We start from the raw sequence: 16,824 nt of genomic DNA on the forward strand, positions 1-16,824 counted from the left end.
TTCTTTCAAAACTAATTGCACTGCACCCCACGCCAACAGAGCAGGAGCAAAGTGCACTGAAAATATAAGGAATGAGAGATTGCTCTGAAAGAATTTCTCTCCTGTTAATTGTTTTGGCAGTTGCTCCACATACAGTTAGGAATAATTGTTAGTGCTATCACCTTGTTTATCTCCGAGTAAGAAGGTATTTGTTATCACTGTACATGGGTATGACTTCAGTGACCATATTACTATTACTGGGTGCTCACTGTCATAAACTTGCTGATGTACATCTTGGAAGTGTGGTAAATTATTTTCTTGAGGACACAAAGCAGGAGAGGGAATTAAATCAGCAGTATCATGCTGAGCTACAGAAGGTCGTTCACGTTGGACAGTTTTCGTTGTCATCCTGTCTCATGTTAACTGTCCAAAGAAACAAGTGAGAATTAATATACAACAGGATACGATGGGTGGGGTCCTGATCCAGTTAGGGACAGCGAGAAAATAAGGCTGAGGCTTTCTTCTGTATCTTAGTACCTAGGATAACATGAAACAGCACACTGAACTCTTTGAAAATAAGTTTAATTTTATCCATTAGAAATATTATCCCCATAGGTCCACCTTTCCACAAAGGCTTAGATTTTAAAGGAACAGAGTTCACATCTTCTTTTGAATTAATAAACAGCTAGATGATTAATTTCAGTATTAGATTCAGAATCTGGTCAGCTGAATAAGAAAGGAAGTCAATATCAGATAATCAGGAAGGAATAAAAATTAGATGTATGCCGTCAGTTAGTTTTTGGACCACTAAATATAATGCAGAACTGAACTTAGCAGTCAAAGGAAATGGACCAAATACATAAAACCAGCATATGGTCTTCAATAGTTCCACAGATTCTGTCAGCATTTTAATGACCTTTGCACCATGTTCTAGGGTAAGTCAAGCCAACTACAATTTTCAGTCGCCATTCAAAACTAATGAGAAGTTGTTTTCTTTAATGGGCAAAAGCGACAAGTTTCCTGATGCACAGAATCATTCAGCATGGTCAACAAGCCTTTCAAAAGGCTTGTTTAAAAGAACAAATCAAATCCAAGACGCCGCTGTTCACTGTACGGTTCGCTCTTCTCACTTCATTGTTACTGATTAGTTTTGCCGTGCTCACCAGAAGCAGGCCTGCGCCCAGCATTTTTGATTAAGACGCCATTTTACGAATCATGTAGTTCAGAATGCCTCCATTGTGGAAGTAAGTGAGCTCCACGTCCGTGTCAAACCTCATGATGGCATGAAAGGTTTTCCCAGTATCCAGCTGTTGAGGTTAAAGAGAGTCCTTCAAGCAGCAGAACTTACTACACAACAGTAAAATACAGGCTATTACGATAGTTTTCTGATCTGAATAGCTCAGATGAACAGCAAGTGGACACCAGTGCTTTTTTTTTTAAGACAAGGGGCCACACCAGACCACAGCCAACAGCTTCAGAGCAAGTTGGCTTGAAACAATATGGAGACTCCTTGCACTGCACTTACTGTCTCTAACTGATTTAAGGTCGACACAAGCCTAGTATGTAAGCTGCATGTAAGCTGACCACCCAATTAAGTGGTTACAATAACTGTTCATGTTTTTTTGTGCAGTCATTCTCCTGGCTTAGGTACAACAGTAACACTAATTGCATTAGCATTCACTGGAGCTCTGTATGGGAAGAAGAAAAGCAGAAAGACAGCAGCGGGAAGCGAATCAAACTATGTCAGTTTTGCTGAAAGCTGCTCTCATCAGTGACTTTACAATAAAGTGATGAATTCACTGGGATCTATGCTCTCCCAGTTTCAGGACATTAATTGGGCATACGTAGACAACATTTGTAGGCTACTCCACAATACAGGACTGCTTTGTGCTGAATTAAGCTGTTTGGGAATGCTGCTTTTATCTCCCATCACTGCTTTCAGAATTACTGCTTCCTCACAATAACAGAATGCCAGGGATTGGAAGGGACATCAAAAGATCATCTAGTCCAATCCCCTGCCCTCAATTCTTTTGCCTTCCTGAAAAAAGAGATTACTGGAAAAGACACAGTTTGAAGAGACAGTTAATTCAAGAGAAACCGTGGCAGCCCTCAGGCATTTCATACCTTGATCTCGATATTCATCTGTGGTTTTAGACTTTCAGGAATTATAATCGTGTAACGTTCTCTTCCAGTGAGTCCTAAAGTCCTTGCATCCTCCCCAGGTAAATACTGCAGAGGAATCACTCCCATCCCCACAAGGTTGCTCCGATGAATCCTCTCATAGCTTTCAGCAAGCACAGCCTTGACGCCCTGAGAAGTACACAATGGGTGTGCTTATCCAGATGGCTCAGGATAGACCTTCTGCTCTCACAGGAATAGGACTGGGATGTTTGAGGTGCCCACCCTTCACTTACTGACTGTTGCTGGTCAGTAGGTACTGCTAATCAGTGGATTGCCCACAATAACTTGATTATATGTCAACTTCTAAACATCTTAAGAAGAAAGATCGCCAAAAAACTGCACGCACTTTTCTGGGAATTCTGTGTAATTTTCCTGTGTGTTTTTTGTAGACTTCTTTGTGTCACACGTAGAGTACCAGTAGTTATTTTTGTAATTTTTGCTACTTCAGTGTTCTCCTACCCTGCATATTCCAGGGTGCAGTGTTATTGATCTTTACATGTCCATGTGCAAATACAGTTTACACAAACTTCACCACTGCAATAGTAATTTTAAAAACTCAGGCAGACGTAACCCTAAACACCAACCCTCTTAATTCGTTGCTTAAAAATGCACACAACTGTTGCATTCAAAAATTGCATACCAGGAAAACTTGAACCACCTTGGCTGCTGAATAATGTAGGACAGCATACAGAATAAGACAGATGTTCCACTGTACCTGGATTTACAACATGATCCAATAACAATACTGATAGGACTTCCTGAAACCTGCATGGTGAAGCAATGCTAAATTTAAAGTTCACTAATACTTCACTTATTACACTTTATATCTTCTCTGATAAGCGAGCTGAAGAAAGCAGCCTGAAGCAGACCCAAGGTTTATTGGGCTGTATGATGGAAGATTAAAGAAAATGGCCTTTCTGGTGTATGGAAAGCTAGCTGAAGTTCTGTCATGTCTTCCTGCCTGAATGGGCTCTATGAATACTTGAATATATCTGCAAACGTACTGTGGCTCTTGGACTCAGCTTGTACTTCAGAATAGCTTCTGATATCCAGAGTGAGAATAAGCTACCTAAGATAATGCTGTAAGCTACTCTTCCTGAAAAAATGAACAAACCTCCAAGTATTATCCTCCTCCTACATTACTTGAGTTACTTACCAAGAGGAACGGCCCTTTGGCCGCCCAGTCTCTTGAGCTTCCTGCACCATATTCCTTCCCAGCCAGCACAATCAAAGGATGGCCAGCCTGCTTGTATCTTTCTGCAGCATCGAACACATCCAGCTGCAATGAAAATACAAAACACTTTATATACTATTGTGGGTGGAAATACACTTCTGTAGAAATAAGAAAATTGTGTTTTCACATTGAGAGCTGAAGCCCACACTTTATGCCACTTAACTGCACGTTAAGTTACATGGCACTTCGTGACTCCCAGCCTGAAGGCATTTCTACCACAGCCCACATTTTCCATTCTCACCACAAGGTTCTGCTCTCCATTGCTGAGCCTCAGAGCACCACCTTATGCAGGTATGTGTGACCTGCTGCCCTGAGTCAATGAAATCTTCAGTCTCCTCCTCAGCTTTACTTAAAAGGTGCTGAAATTAATGATGTAAGCTGTACGAAGCAAATCTAATGCTAATCCCACCTACTGCCAAGGAGCTCATTTTAAAGTGGCGTGTATACTTACTGTTTCTCCTGAAGGGAAATGGACAGTCTGAGGTCCCTGTTTATCAATAAATTTGTTCACCAGACGAATGTTTGCAAATGTTCCTCTGGCCATAACAGCATCATTCCCTCTGCGAGAACCATAGGAATTGAACTCTCGAGGAGTCAAGCTGTTAATGAAAAAGAAAAGCAGGGCTGTTGGTTTAAATGCAGTCACGAGCTAGTGTCCCTGAAGCAGCTATGGATCGCTCCCATCAGGGCAGCAGCACCCAGTTCTCTGGTGTTTCTACGGTTATTTAAAGAAGAAAAAAAGAACAGAAAAATAAAAAAATAAAGAAGAAAAAAGAACAGGCCTACTTAGCCTGGACATAGAAAGCAGCTGTACTGGTATTCTCATCCTGTGCCCTACAAAACGTATCTGACAGTAATGCAGACATACTGCTATGTTGGGTCAGAAGAAGCAATACAATCCTTCCTTACGAATCATGAAGCAGCTTTTCTCAGCTTCACTTAATAGCTGGCTACTGAAATTTGTCATGGTTATTTGTATTACCACAGCATCTAGAGGTAGAGACACCACTGTGATAAATACCTATAGGGCAAAGAGAGAATCTTTGCTGGAAGTGAGACCTGAGGGAGAAAAATTGTGTTTAAAAATATGGATGTGGGAATTAAAGGAGACTCTACCCCGATCAGTAAAGAAAAAAAAATCACAACAATATGACATAAAATTGAACTGTTTATATTGGACTACACTCAGAAGGGAGCTATTTAGATTTCAAAGTGGGCCAAAGAAGTCAAAACAGTTAATCATCAGTGGACTGCTCAGTTTTAACCAATTTTCTCTCCAAATTCATTAAATCTAATGAAAATACTTAATTTCTAAGCTGTCAGTACTGTTCCTCAAAGCTCCACAGAATTTGTAAGCAAAGCTAAACCAGTGAATAAACAACTTATCACATTACATTGAAGAGTGAATAGGGAGACCCAGCAAGGCCTGGTTTTGTCTTACATTGAACCCACAGTACTGAACTGACAGGCTGTCCATAGCAAAGGAGCAGTTTACAACAGCTTCTAGGCTAAAGGCAAGAGCTGTGCCAGTCATTGCAGCTGCACTGAAACCCCAAACTCTGTAGTTCGTGATATCCTAGCTCTATGAAATTGCTGTACGTGCTATAAGTGAGTGCAGAACCAGTTTTTGACCCCAAGGACTGTGACCATTCTGAACCATCATATTCCATACAAACATCTTCAGTTCTCAAGCTGAACACATCTGCACACCCTACACAAGCTTTTAGAACCAGTGCCAAACGCTGAAACAACACAGGAATGCTTTCTCTTCTTCTTTTACGTATTCTCCAAGCATCATCCAAGGTACACAAGTGTCTGTGAACAGACAGCTGATGTGTGTCCATAACATGGCATAGTAACTGTGGCTCGTTTCCTCTTCCCAATCTGCAACAGGAACAAGAATGTACTACTTACCCTCTGCTGGTCAAATAGCGGGCTGCAGGACTATTCCTTGCTATATTCCCAGCTGGAGATATGTGGTCCGTTGTCACAGAATCTCCAAAATTCAACAGGACATAAGCATCTTCTATAGTTTTGGGCGTCTGCAGAGCCAAAGTCTAAGCCACCACAAGTACAAAGAACATGATTTTAATATGATACACAATTCCCTTACCTTTCTCAAAAAGACAAAATATGTAGAAGAAATCTGCAAAATAGAGCCTCCCTTTACATGTAAGTTAGGATAAAGAAAAAAATGGTATGAAAGATACAGTCATTCTTAAACCAAGTATGACGTCCTGGCTGTCAGCAAATTCGTGTGTGTATAAAATAGATGAGGCAAAAAAGCTAGCTGAGGGCTTCAACAGCACATGCATGAACACAGAGGAAAATCCATGATTCCTGGACATCTGCATGCACTGAAATCTGCATTTTCCTTTAAACAGTGCTGAAACTGCATCTGAGTGCTGAACTAATTAGTGCAAAATGCAGGCAAGAATATATACGGGTTCCTTTCTTTTTCCTTCATTTGTTCTGTTACTACTTAAAACTATCCCAGCTTAACAAGAAAGGGGTATGTTCAAAAATCTTGAAGCAGCAGAGAATCCTTGCAATTTTTAGACTGGCTTGTGCCTGTGTATTAAAATGAATACAATGAGTGTGATGATAACAGCTCAGAAATGAAGTCTCAGCAGGCTATCATGGATGCTTCTGGGCGCCGTGATGCGCCCCTGCTTCACCCTCCAGGTTAGTCATGGTTGCTGTAGTGTTTGGCCTGATTCAAAGGGGGAGTGCACACTTACCAGACCATCAAAGAAAGGCGGAGACTTGATGTATGTTGACTTTGGATTCCAAGTATATAGCTTGTCGGAGGGAGCATCTAAGGCATTCCAAGATTCATTTACTGTCTGAAAAACACGTAAACATTCCATCTCTAACTTTTCAGAAGCAACAGATTTGATTTCTGCAAAAGCCTTGTATTTTCTCAGGCTTTTGGGAAGTTCTTGTGCCACTCTATTCTTTTTCGCTTTGTTTTAATGACTCTACCTATTAGAAGAACAGGTAAGGAAATGCAAGCTCACTCCCTTCATTGCAGAAGAAGAGCTACTCGCCCATTTTTCTAGCATTTATCTATGTTATGAAGGCAGACAACATTTTATAACTCTCAAAGAAACTTTTCTACCACTTAAACCCCAAGAACATTTTGTTTCAGTAGCTGAGGAAGACTTACAGAAATACCTTACCAAGTACAAGTTTTTCTCTGCCATTAATGCTATCAAGTAATGCAGATGAATTTTATGTCATCTGAAGAAAAATATCTGTGAGGCTGGAACATCTCACTTTCTAATATCAGCCTAAAATAACTGTTTAAAGCCCATAATCTGCAATATTCAGGACACGACCAGCCATAAGAACTAATTACATAGCTAGGAGTCATTTGCAATAATAAATAAAACCTCACTTGAATATTGCCACAACCAGAGCAACAGAAACAGAAGGAAAAGGTTCTTTTCACTGTCTAAAGCTATTCACTTAACATCTTCAGAATGGCACAGCACATAGATAAAACCACTTCCCAAAGGATTAACTTGCCTCTATTTTTTGGTAGACCTCCTTGAACATCCCAGGAATAACAAACTGACGCTCAACTGCCTGTATCTCATTTCGTGTTGGCCAGATGTCTTGCAGGAAAATCTTCTTCCCTGAAGCATTTATTCCTGTATAAATTGATAATGTTATATACATGTTATATACATGTTCCATTAAGAAAAATAAAAGTGTGCCTTCCAGCTGTGCGTTCCTTCCAACCCAACAAAAACTCACGAGAAACACCCTTTTTCAACTACAAGGATCTGACAGATGATAGCCTCACAAACTTGATGCCTGTACATATGCCTACTTTTGTGATCTCTATTGGTCTTTCAGAATATTTGTACAATAATTTAGGTTAGAAAGGATTACAAAGTTTGTCAGGTTGAATTGCCTACTCAAATAAAGTCTATTAGATCGGGCTGCTCATGAAAAACCATCACCCACATGTAATCAAAATGTCTCCCATGGAATTAGAACATAAGGCAAACATGGTTTTCCCCTTCCTCCAACACATAGACCAATTTTTGCTCTCCTGCTTGACCACTGCATGCTTCGTATCCCAGACGTGCTCACACATTTGGAGTATCTCCTTGGGACAAACGTCTCTTAAGAGCTCAATTCCAACTAGTTCCATTTATGAGGTATGAGAAGAAGCACCCCATGTCTTACCCAAAGGCTCTTTCTCAAAGTCAATCCGGACAGTTCCTGCAATTGCGTAGGCTATGACCAGCAGTGGGGAGGCTAGGTAGTTAGCACGGGTGTTGGGATGCACACGCCCTTCAAAGTTCCTGTTGCCAGACAAAACACCCACTGCTACGAGGTCTCCCTGCAAGAGTTTGAGACAAGGAAGCTGGTGCAGCAGGTTTGCAGAGTTGCATCATGCTGCAACATCAGTAAGATGACAAGGAACTGTCTCCTTCCAAACGATCCCCAAGTACCTCCCAAAGAAAACTGCATTTACTTCGTATACACCTGACAAGGTTAAGCTCAATACTGCACAGAGAATAACTTACCTACATAGAATGCACATGGAAATCTGACTGATGCATACCTGTAAGATGGCTTCAACAACGGAGTCTGGCAGGGGTCCGCTATTGCCAATACAAGTCATACAGCCATAACCCACGACATCAAACCTAGACAGAGCGTGGAAATCATCAAGGAATTAAAAAACTATTTGGGAGTTAGGTGTTTAACACCTTAGCAATTAACTCCTTAGCTTACTTTCAGAAGATGTACTGTTTTAACAAATCCGCTGCTGCTGAAAACAGCATTTTCCAGAATGACCACTTTTTATTACTGCAGTGACACTCCATGTATACAGAGCAAAGAGCTGGGAAACTGCTATCTAGCAAGATGAACAACAATATATTGCCATTTATGCTATTTTAAAGCAATTGTTCTTGAAAAAGAATCCATTCTCCTGCATAGGAACATGAGTCTTCAAGAAGGCAGCAAGCCCTTTCCCTGCTTGTGACTAAGTCAGCCAGCACAACAGCAATGCACTAATTCACACAGGAGCATGTTGTAGAGCATCTGCCATATCTTTTAATCTGCGCAGACCAAGAGTTATTCCACTGCAACACTTGGCAGTGCTTACAGTTACACACTGGACAACAGTAAGAAAGGCTTACTTACCCCAGCTGAGAAAGGTAACTCATGACTCCACTCTCTCTCAGATAGTAAGTGACAACGCCACTTCCTGGGGACAGGCTAGTTTTGATGTAAGGCTTCACTGTCAAACCAGCTTCAACAGCTTTCTTGGCAAGCAATCCTGAAAAATGCAAAGGATAGTTGCAGTTTTTCCTGGACGTGGAATAGTTTGGTGGATCAACACGTTAACAGCAGTGTCATTAAATAACTGGAGAGCCGAAAAGGACTACAGCACTGATTACAGAGTAACCGGCTAGAGTACAAACGCACTGTTGAACTGTAAACCCAGTCTGCAATTTCTGTTTCTCATGGGAAATTACACTCAACAAAATGCACTCACACAGCGGTGGCATGCAGACATTCAGAACTCCAATGGTTAAACAAACAATAGCCGTAAGACAAACATCTCACCAAAAATGAAGGATTGTTACCTTCCCACCTCTGGCAGCTTAGTGCTGAAATAACAACCAACCTATTGCTGCACTCACACAAATTGCTTCCGAGTGCAGCAGCTGTCATCATCACAATTCATTATTGGAGTGCTATTTTACCAGTCCTTATTTGCAATGTGCATGGAGATGATCTAGTGGAATAGATATGTTGCCAGAAATGTACTGATTCTGACCTTCTTCCGCTTAAATGAGTAGTTCATGTGTGCTGGCAATGCCCAACAAGTAATTTTTGCCTTTTTTCAATTGTAAACGGTAATTTTTTTCCAAAACACACCTACTTGCATGAGAAAGTATACGTGAGCTCTGCTCTGATCCAGCAGGAGCTCCAGCAGAAAGATAATCATCACACTAATTTGTTTTTTGTCAGCTGTTCGGTACTATTAGACATGCCATGGAGAACTCCTCTTAGAGTACTCTGTGAGAAGGCACAGACCATTAGACTTGGAGGCCTAGCAGTAGATTATATATCAAAAAGTAGCCCCATTCTTGAAATGGCTGAGGCCACCTAGCTGTCAGAGACAGCTGTTGTAAACTGGAGTTCCTGCATAGTCGGTAACCATGAACAAATGATCATACTAAGATCTGAGAGGCTGACAGCCCCTCTGAAAGCTTTGGCTTCTGCTTTCCTGCAAATATCAGCTCTGAAACACAAAATCAAGCTCTAAACCATGCAAGGAAATGACAGAACTTAGGCTGTCAAGGCTACTACAGCATATGCACACTGCCCACACAAACATACAGCCCCCCCATACCATTTAGAGCACAGAACATCCTTTTGTAGATTGAAAGAACTGTCCGTATTTTGCATTTCTTTTAGCACTGTATGTTTTATTTAATTTAAAACTCCACTTTGAATAAGAAATTATCACCTTTCCTGCGGATATCTCTGAGGGTTCTGAACAAGGTAGCGTATAAACAGTTAACAGAGAATGAGAGAATTATTCTTTCCCTGCTTGACAAGGCCAAAGAGCAAGGCAGCAAAGGTTACAGCTGCTACTGAATCTGAGTCAGTGTGCTGAGATCCTTGGCACTGCATTTTTCAGGCTGCTGTGTATTACGCTGCAGTGAATGCATTCAGAGCACTAACTTGATAGCATCTGCAGAGACTTCTGTGCATCAAACTCAAATTTAAGCATCAAATTTAAGCTAGTAAGCTAATTAGGCCGAAAGACCAGAATCTCCATGCCACAGCAAAGAGAAGTAAAATGCATACCATTAGCCTGGAAGCCAAAGGTTTGAGGAAAATATGCTGCATTGGTGGAACAACTGAAGGATACACCCAGCTAGAACTAAAGGAAAAAAACTGAGTAAAGATGGTCTGCCTGCAGGAAAACCACTTCTCAATCCTCAGAAGAAACACAGCTCAACAACTGTGATCATTATCAGCATGGACCTGATCCAGTTGTCCCGTTAAGGGCAAATGAACTGGGAAACACTAACCTTGTTCCTCTCAAAGGTGCAGGACACAGAGATGGCTTGTGATGCTGCTGGAGCACTGAAGGTGGGAGAAAACAGATCACAAATTTTTACAGATGAAGAGGAAAACAAATGTTTACCTCGTTTCTTCTGAGGAGAGCTCTGGCAAATGAAGTATCAGCCATCAGCTTTTCACAGAATCTCTGGCTACTGGTTGAAAGTGAGGAATTTAAGACCACTGGATAGCCTTACTTATTTACTATGCTGCAATCCTTGAATAAATGTCTAAGGTAGAAGTACTGGGTAGGAAAGGACCTTTGAGAGTCTTTCAGACTGAAACCAAGAAAAGCTCGATTCATTGATTTAATCTGCACAGATTCCCCAAAATAAAACGTGACTGCAAAAGGCATCCCTCACTTCCTGAATTTGCAGCAGAGGAAGAAGCACTTGCTGCTCATAGTAAGGTACATCAGTTGCTCCTAAATGAACCAACTCCCACAGCATTCTGGTGGGAGGGATGGCAGGTCCAATAACGTAAGTCTTGGCAACATAGGAGATGAGGACAACAGAAAACATTCTGGTCTTTATTTCTTTCTGTCTGTTTTCAGGTATTTTAAGGTAGCTAGCATTGCTGAGTAGTAGAAACACGGATAAAATATATTTGAGTCGTATCAAATATATCAAAGATAGAAAAATCAGGATATGATTAGTCTGTTTATTCACATGTATCTGCAACTTATCTTGTTTTAGTCAGCCTAAGGTGTAGCATTACACTGACCAACAGACGTTCTAATACCAATACCTGTCTTTAGAAATTTGTTTTAGTTCCTGTATCTTGCTGTCTGTCAACCTCAAAATCATAGCAGCTCTTCTACTTTGCATTTTTTAGTTACTCTTCTACTATAAGCCATGCTTCAAGAGAGATTATCCACAACTACTTGAACACCGCAAGCCAAGAGTTGCCCAGAAGAGAGATGCCCTGGCTGAGTCTGCCTTGCAGAGAGATCTGAACACAAACCATCCGAGGAGCAGCACAGGTACCCACCCCACACGGGGAGCAGAGCAGAGCACAAAAGGAGCCTGCTGGTGGCAGAAAAGGAAGAAGGCACACGGACAATGTGGTACCCATTGGTCCTCCACCACTCAAGTGCTCCAAGAAAGCCACCACCTGAGCCCCATACGGCACTGCTCCAACCCTGCCAGACCCTGCTGCTGCAGCAGGGAGGGAAAAGTACCAGCCCCCTCCCTGCTGCCACCAAGCAGCAGCCAGACCTTGGCTGCTATTCCTGCTCCTCCACCTCACAGTGCTCTATCTTTCACAGCACACAGTTTTACAACTGGCCCATCACCGCTGGAGCTTCTCCAGCTCCCACAAGCACCACAGCTGCAGGCTCCCTGGGCCACCCTGTCTTTCCTTAATCAATCCTTTTGCAATGCGGGCAGCTGCCAGTCTTATGCCACCTGCCTGGCAGCCCTGGGCAACCCAGCACTGCTCAACTTGCATCTGCAGCTCCAACAGGGCAGACACAGGTAATGAGCCTGCACCTCAGTGAAAACAGTGGGGACAGCCACGCTATTACAAGTTCCTAAATTACTAATTCACAGAATCACAGAATCACAGAAATGTAGGGGTTGGAAGGGACCTCCTGAGATCATCGAGTCCAACCCCCTGCCAAAGCAGGTTCCCTACAGCAGGTCGCACAGGTCGGCATCCAGGCAGGTCTTGAACATCTCCAGAGAAGGAGACTCCCCCACCTCCCTGGCAGCCTGTTCCAGTGCTCCGTCACCTCACTGCACAGAAGTTCCTTCGCACATTGGTGCAGAACTTCCTATGCTGCAGTTTCCAGCCGTTTCCCCTTGTCCTGTCTCCACTCACCACTGAAAAGAGTCCGGCCTCGCCATTCTGCCCCCACACCTCAGATACTGATAGACCTGGATCAGGTCCCCTCTCAGTCTCCTTTTCTCAAGGCTGAACAGACCCAGTTCACTCAGCCTTTCCTCATAGGGGAGATGCTCCAGGCCCCTCACCATCTTCGTGGCCCTCCGCTGGACTCTTTCCAAGAGATCCCTGTCTGTTTTGTACTGGGCAGCCCAGAACTGGACGCAGTGCTCCAGATGAGGTCTTACCAGGGCAGAGCAGAGGGGGAGGATCACCTCCCTCGACCTGCTGGCCACGCTCTTTTTAATGCACCCCAGGATGCCATTGGCCCTCTTGGCCACAAGGGCACACTGCTGGCTCATGGCCGACCTGTCGTCCACCAGGACACCCAGGTCCCTCTCCGCAGAGCTCCCCTCCAGCAGCTCATCCCCCAACCTGTACTGGTGCATGCAATTATTCCTCCCCAGATGCAAGACTCTACACTTGCTTCTGTTAAACCTCATCCGATTTTTTTCTGCCCAGCTCTCAGCCTGTCCAGGTCTCACTGAATGGCAGCACGGCCTTCAGGCTGTCAGCCAATCCTCCCAACTTCGTATCATCAGCAAACTTGCTGAGGGTGGCCACCATCCCCTCATCAAGGTCATTGATGAAGATGTTGAACAAGACCGGACCCAGCACCGACCCCTGAGGAACACCGCTGCTTACAGGCCTCCAACCGGACTCTGCACCACCAACAACGACCCTCTGCGCTCTGCCAGTCAGCCAGTTCTCAACCCACCTCACTGTCCACTCATCTATCCCACACTTCCTCAGCTTTGTTATAAGGATGTCGTGGGGGACAGTATCAAATGCCTTGCTGAAATCAAGGTAGACTACATCCACTGCTCTCCCCCCATCCACCCAGCCAGAGACAACATCATAGAAGGCTACCAGGTTGGTCAAGCACGACCTCCCCCTTGTGAACCCGTGCTGACTACTCCTGATAACCTCCTCTTCTTCCTGTTGTCTGGAGATGGCATCCAGCACAGCTGTTCCATCACCTTTCCAGGGACAGAGGTGAGGCTGACTGGCCTATAATTGCCTGGGTCTTCCTTCTTGCCTTTTTTGAAGACCGGGGTGACATTGGCTATCCTCCAGTCTTCAGGCACCTCCCCCGTCCTCCAAGACCTCTCAAAGATGACAGAAAGCGGTTCAGCAATCACCTCTGCCAGCTCCTTCAGCACCTGTGGATGAATCCCATCGGGTCCCATGGATTTCTGAACATTGATGTTGCCTAGGCGCTCCCGGACCACCTCTTCCCTGACAGAAGGGGGGTCTTCCATTCCCCAGATCCTCTCACTAATCTCCAGGGTCTCAGATTCCCGAGGGGAATTCATAGCTCTGGAAATTAGATGTGTGAGTAATACACCTTCTCAGTCATCATATCCTTTTAATTTATTTATTTAATGGTTCTGAAAGTGAAATAATGAAAGGGCTTCACCTGCCATGTCCTTTTAGTCATGCTTTCATTAATTTATTTGATGGTGAAATCTCAGGCTGAATTTGTGTTTTGCCTCTCAAGAGGAAGTAGAAGCAATGATTCTAACATCAACTGAATGGCCTTCTGTAAGAGTCAATTTCTAGATTCTTAGCAGTAGAGACATATAAATAAATAACAACAACAACCAAATAGTATTGATTTCAAGAGATAGCTTCCCCTATGAACTCTTTTAAGTGATACTTTCTGATTTACACTGCCATCAACCGTAAGTTATACTATGGCACTGCTGATCCCTACTGGTGGGAATCTTTCCCATACATTCAATCATTTCAATACTTCTCTTCAATACATCTGAAGATCACCTCAGAGAAACAGTACACTGCTGAAACACGAGCTGTATCTTACTGACAGATAAATGTATAAGGCAACTTGTTTGCTACAACTACCTTAGCTCAAATTTTATCTATTCATATTCACACCAACTGTATTATATGACAGTATTTCAATGGTGATAAGCAAGAGAGTGGGAGAAAAAAGTTCACCTCGGACCATTTCTTGGATACAGTTCAAGTGAAAATGACAAGGCTCTGGGGGACAGAAATTCCAGAGAGGACATTTTTCCTCATTCATGTGTCCTTACCTACCCTCAGACAATTGTTCAGACAGCTAAGCATATGCTTCATACTCCGCTGACAGATAAGAGCACCTCCAGATTTAAACCAACAGACCCTTCTCCACAGACCCTTTCCCGGCAGTGCTGACTTTCAGTAGTCCCTCCTCAGTTTCTATCACAGATCTACAGAGCTGTTTTTGTGCATCTAATCAAGTGTCAGAGGTGCTGGTTAATTCAGCTCCAGTTTGACCTGGAGAGAAAACAGTGCAGGAAAAACTTCAACCCACATTTCCAGCTACTATGCCCAGAATTTCTTCTGCTACTCCTTAAGGACTACTCTCAATTCTAGTATGGCAAATGATGAAAACAGAGTTAGTGTTGTCTTTGTCTTCACAACACACAGCCAGAGCCACAGAAAGACTACTGCACATAAAACCGAGCAGATATACTTACCTGCTCCCAGCATGACTGAGGGGTTACTGGTATTAGTACAGCTTGTAATGGCAGCAATCACTACTGAACCATGGGACAGCTCGAAGTCACAGCCCTCAAAGTTAAATTTGACTATGCTGTTGTGTCGATCTGGGGCAATCTGGAATCCCTTGAATCCTTGCTGTAAGAGGAAAAAGAAAGAATCAAAAAGGATGCCTCCAATGTTAATAATTTGACTGGAAATCAGCTGCAAACTTCCTGAATGAGAAGTGTGTGCAGTCACACCAGTGCTTGCACTGTGCTGGAGGTTTGCATCTTTGGTCAAAGTGGTGGACAAAAATAATTTCCATTGCTCTATATTCCATTCTCTTTTTACTGGTAAAACAGCCTTCAAAGCAAAAGTGTTTGGGTTTTCTTCCTGCATGAATGTATTCCCCTTCAGTATGCTCAGGTGCTTCTGACCTACTTGCTCTGGATACCTGATCACATACTGGAAAGCAAAGATTCCCCAATGTCTTGCTACATAGCCTAGTCTGAGATTTTAGGCATAATATGAACAAGTTTTAAGCTGTAAAAATCAAAAAACACAAGTATTTATTAGTTTAACATAAACTAAAACCTATGTTACAAGATGATTTGAGACAGTTGATAAAAAGCAAGAAGACACTGTTTGCAGCATAAAGCAGTAATTTTAGAGATTTAGAATGATAAGGTCCTTTAGTGCAATTAGAAACGTAACAAATCACTGCAGTTAAGACTTCTTGATTTAAATCACTGAAGTGCTGCACTGCTATTTAGCAGGTAGAGTTATTCTATGAGGTTATCAGGGAGGGGTACCATATCAAGTAAAGATTCAAACTGATTTTGTAAGTTTACAAGTTTGGGCATAATATTTTGAACTAAAATCTTGCTTTTCTTTCAGTGACAATTTTTCACTGGATGATGTAGAGAGAAGTCACAATATTCTCTAAATGTCTTTTATTCTGTCACCAACATCAATGTGAAAGAGTCATAGAGACAGAATTAGCTTTGAACTGCTGAACCTGAGTAGAGAATTCAAAAATACCTTGCAGATCTCAAGGCTTAACACACTTTGAAAGCCCTGATGTGGAGCTGGCCAGCCATCACACAGGTCAGTGCAGCAGCTACTTTGTCCAAACTACAACAATACCCAACGTAGCTTTTTTTCAGAGATCCCAATCACACAACAAACCTGCGTTAGGCCTAAGACTGTTCTAAAATCAGAAGGAACTCTACTTCAGTAAGACAGCCAACAGTTCCAGGTGAAAGAACGTTCAAAAGGAACACTGACATCATCTTCTATCCTGCCTTCAAACACCAATCAAGCACTTTCATTCACTTCTCAACAGGAAAGCAAGGAACAAACTAGTCAATCCCAGAATGTAGTTCCTAAACTATTTTAGAAGCATACGGTAGTTTGTAGACACATATGTTCCCAGTCACCTTTGCTCCCAGACAAGTCTCAAAGTCCTTCTTCATATCTGACACAGCAACTTTGTCCTGGGGTCTTTTTGGTCCGCTGCAGCAAGGCACAACAGTATGAAGATCCAACTCAACAACCTATTCAGTAAGAACAGCAGAGAGGGATTCAGCACTTATGACAAGCTGAAGCCACTTAAGTCACACGTGAGCTCTGCTTCATTGCCTAATTAATGCTAAGCCTGCACACTGTTATGTTTGTGAGAATCATCAGAGACATATGAGAAGGGACAGATCAGAAGAGTAGGAACAGTTCTACACTAAGACCCTGCTCGCTCCCAGGTGTGGTTCCCAGAAGTAGCCCAATCATTGAAAGCTCAATGTGTGATGGAATCATCTGAACAATGTGGATGGTGTAGAGAATTACGTCCTTTCACATACTAGTAACAGGATCCTTTTCAGAAAACAATGCTGAGGAGGAATTCTGATACTGGCATCAAGCAGAACAGGCTACTTATGTGTACCCTAGGGAAA

The 16,824-nt window shown here is 42.7% G+C and overlaps 1 protein-coding gene across 2 annotated transcripts in view; it reads right to left on the bottom strand.

Moving 5' to 3' along the window:
* Window positions 1-545: 545 nt before the first annotated feature.
* The window catches only part of ACO1 (aconitase 1), a 42,267-nt gene continuing 25,988 nt past the window's right edge, over window positions 546-16,824 (bottom strand). The window contains exons 10-21 of one of the 2 annotated variants that reach the window (XM_048932087.1): window positions 16,315-16,431; window positions 14,872-15,031; window positions 8,564-8,699; window positions 7,977-8,061; window positions 7,595-7,751; window positions 6,926-7,050; window positions 6,136-6,240; window positions 5,309-5,451; window positions 3,846-3,993; window positions 3,317-3,439; window positions 2,104-2,289; window positions 546-1,286 (exon numbers count right to left, since the gene is read on the bottom strand). In XM_048932087.1, the coding sequence (XP_048788044.1) occupies window positions 1,173-1,286; window positions 2,104-2,289; window positions 3,317-3,439; window positions 3,846-3,993; window positions 5,309-5,451; window positions 6,136-6,240; window positions 6,926-7,050; window positions 7,595-7,751; window positions 7,977-8,061; window positions 8,564-8,699; window positions 14,872-15,031; window positions 16,315-16,431 (1,599 nt within the window). In that variant the 3' untranslated portion in view covers window positions 546-1,172. Of the gene's footprint in view, window positions 1,287-2,103; window positions 2,290-3,316; window positions 3,440-3,845; window positions 3,994-5,308; window positions 5,452-6,135; window positions 6,241-6,921; window positions 7,051-7,594; window positions 7,752-7,976; window positions 8,062-8,563; window positions 8,700-14,871; window positions 15,032-16,314; window positions 16,432-16,824 lie in introns of both variants that reach the window. The other variant, XM_048932086.1, reaches the window with a different exon arrangement.

Source organism: Lagopus muta, chromosome Z (genome assembly GCF_023343835.1).
Source record: "Lagopus muta isolate bLagMut1 chromosome Z, bLagMut1 primary, whole genome shotgun sequence".
NCBI lineage: Eukaryota > Metazoa > Chordata > Aves > Galliformes > Phasianidae > Lagopus > Lagopus muta.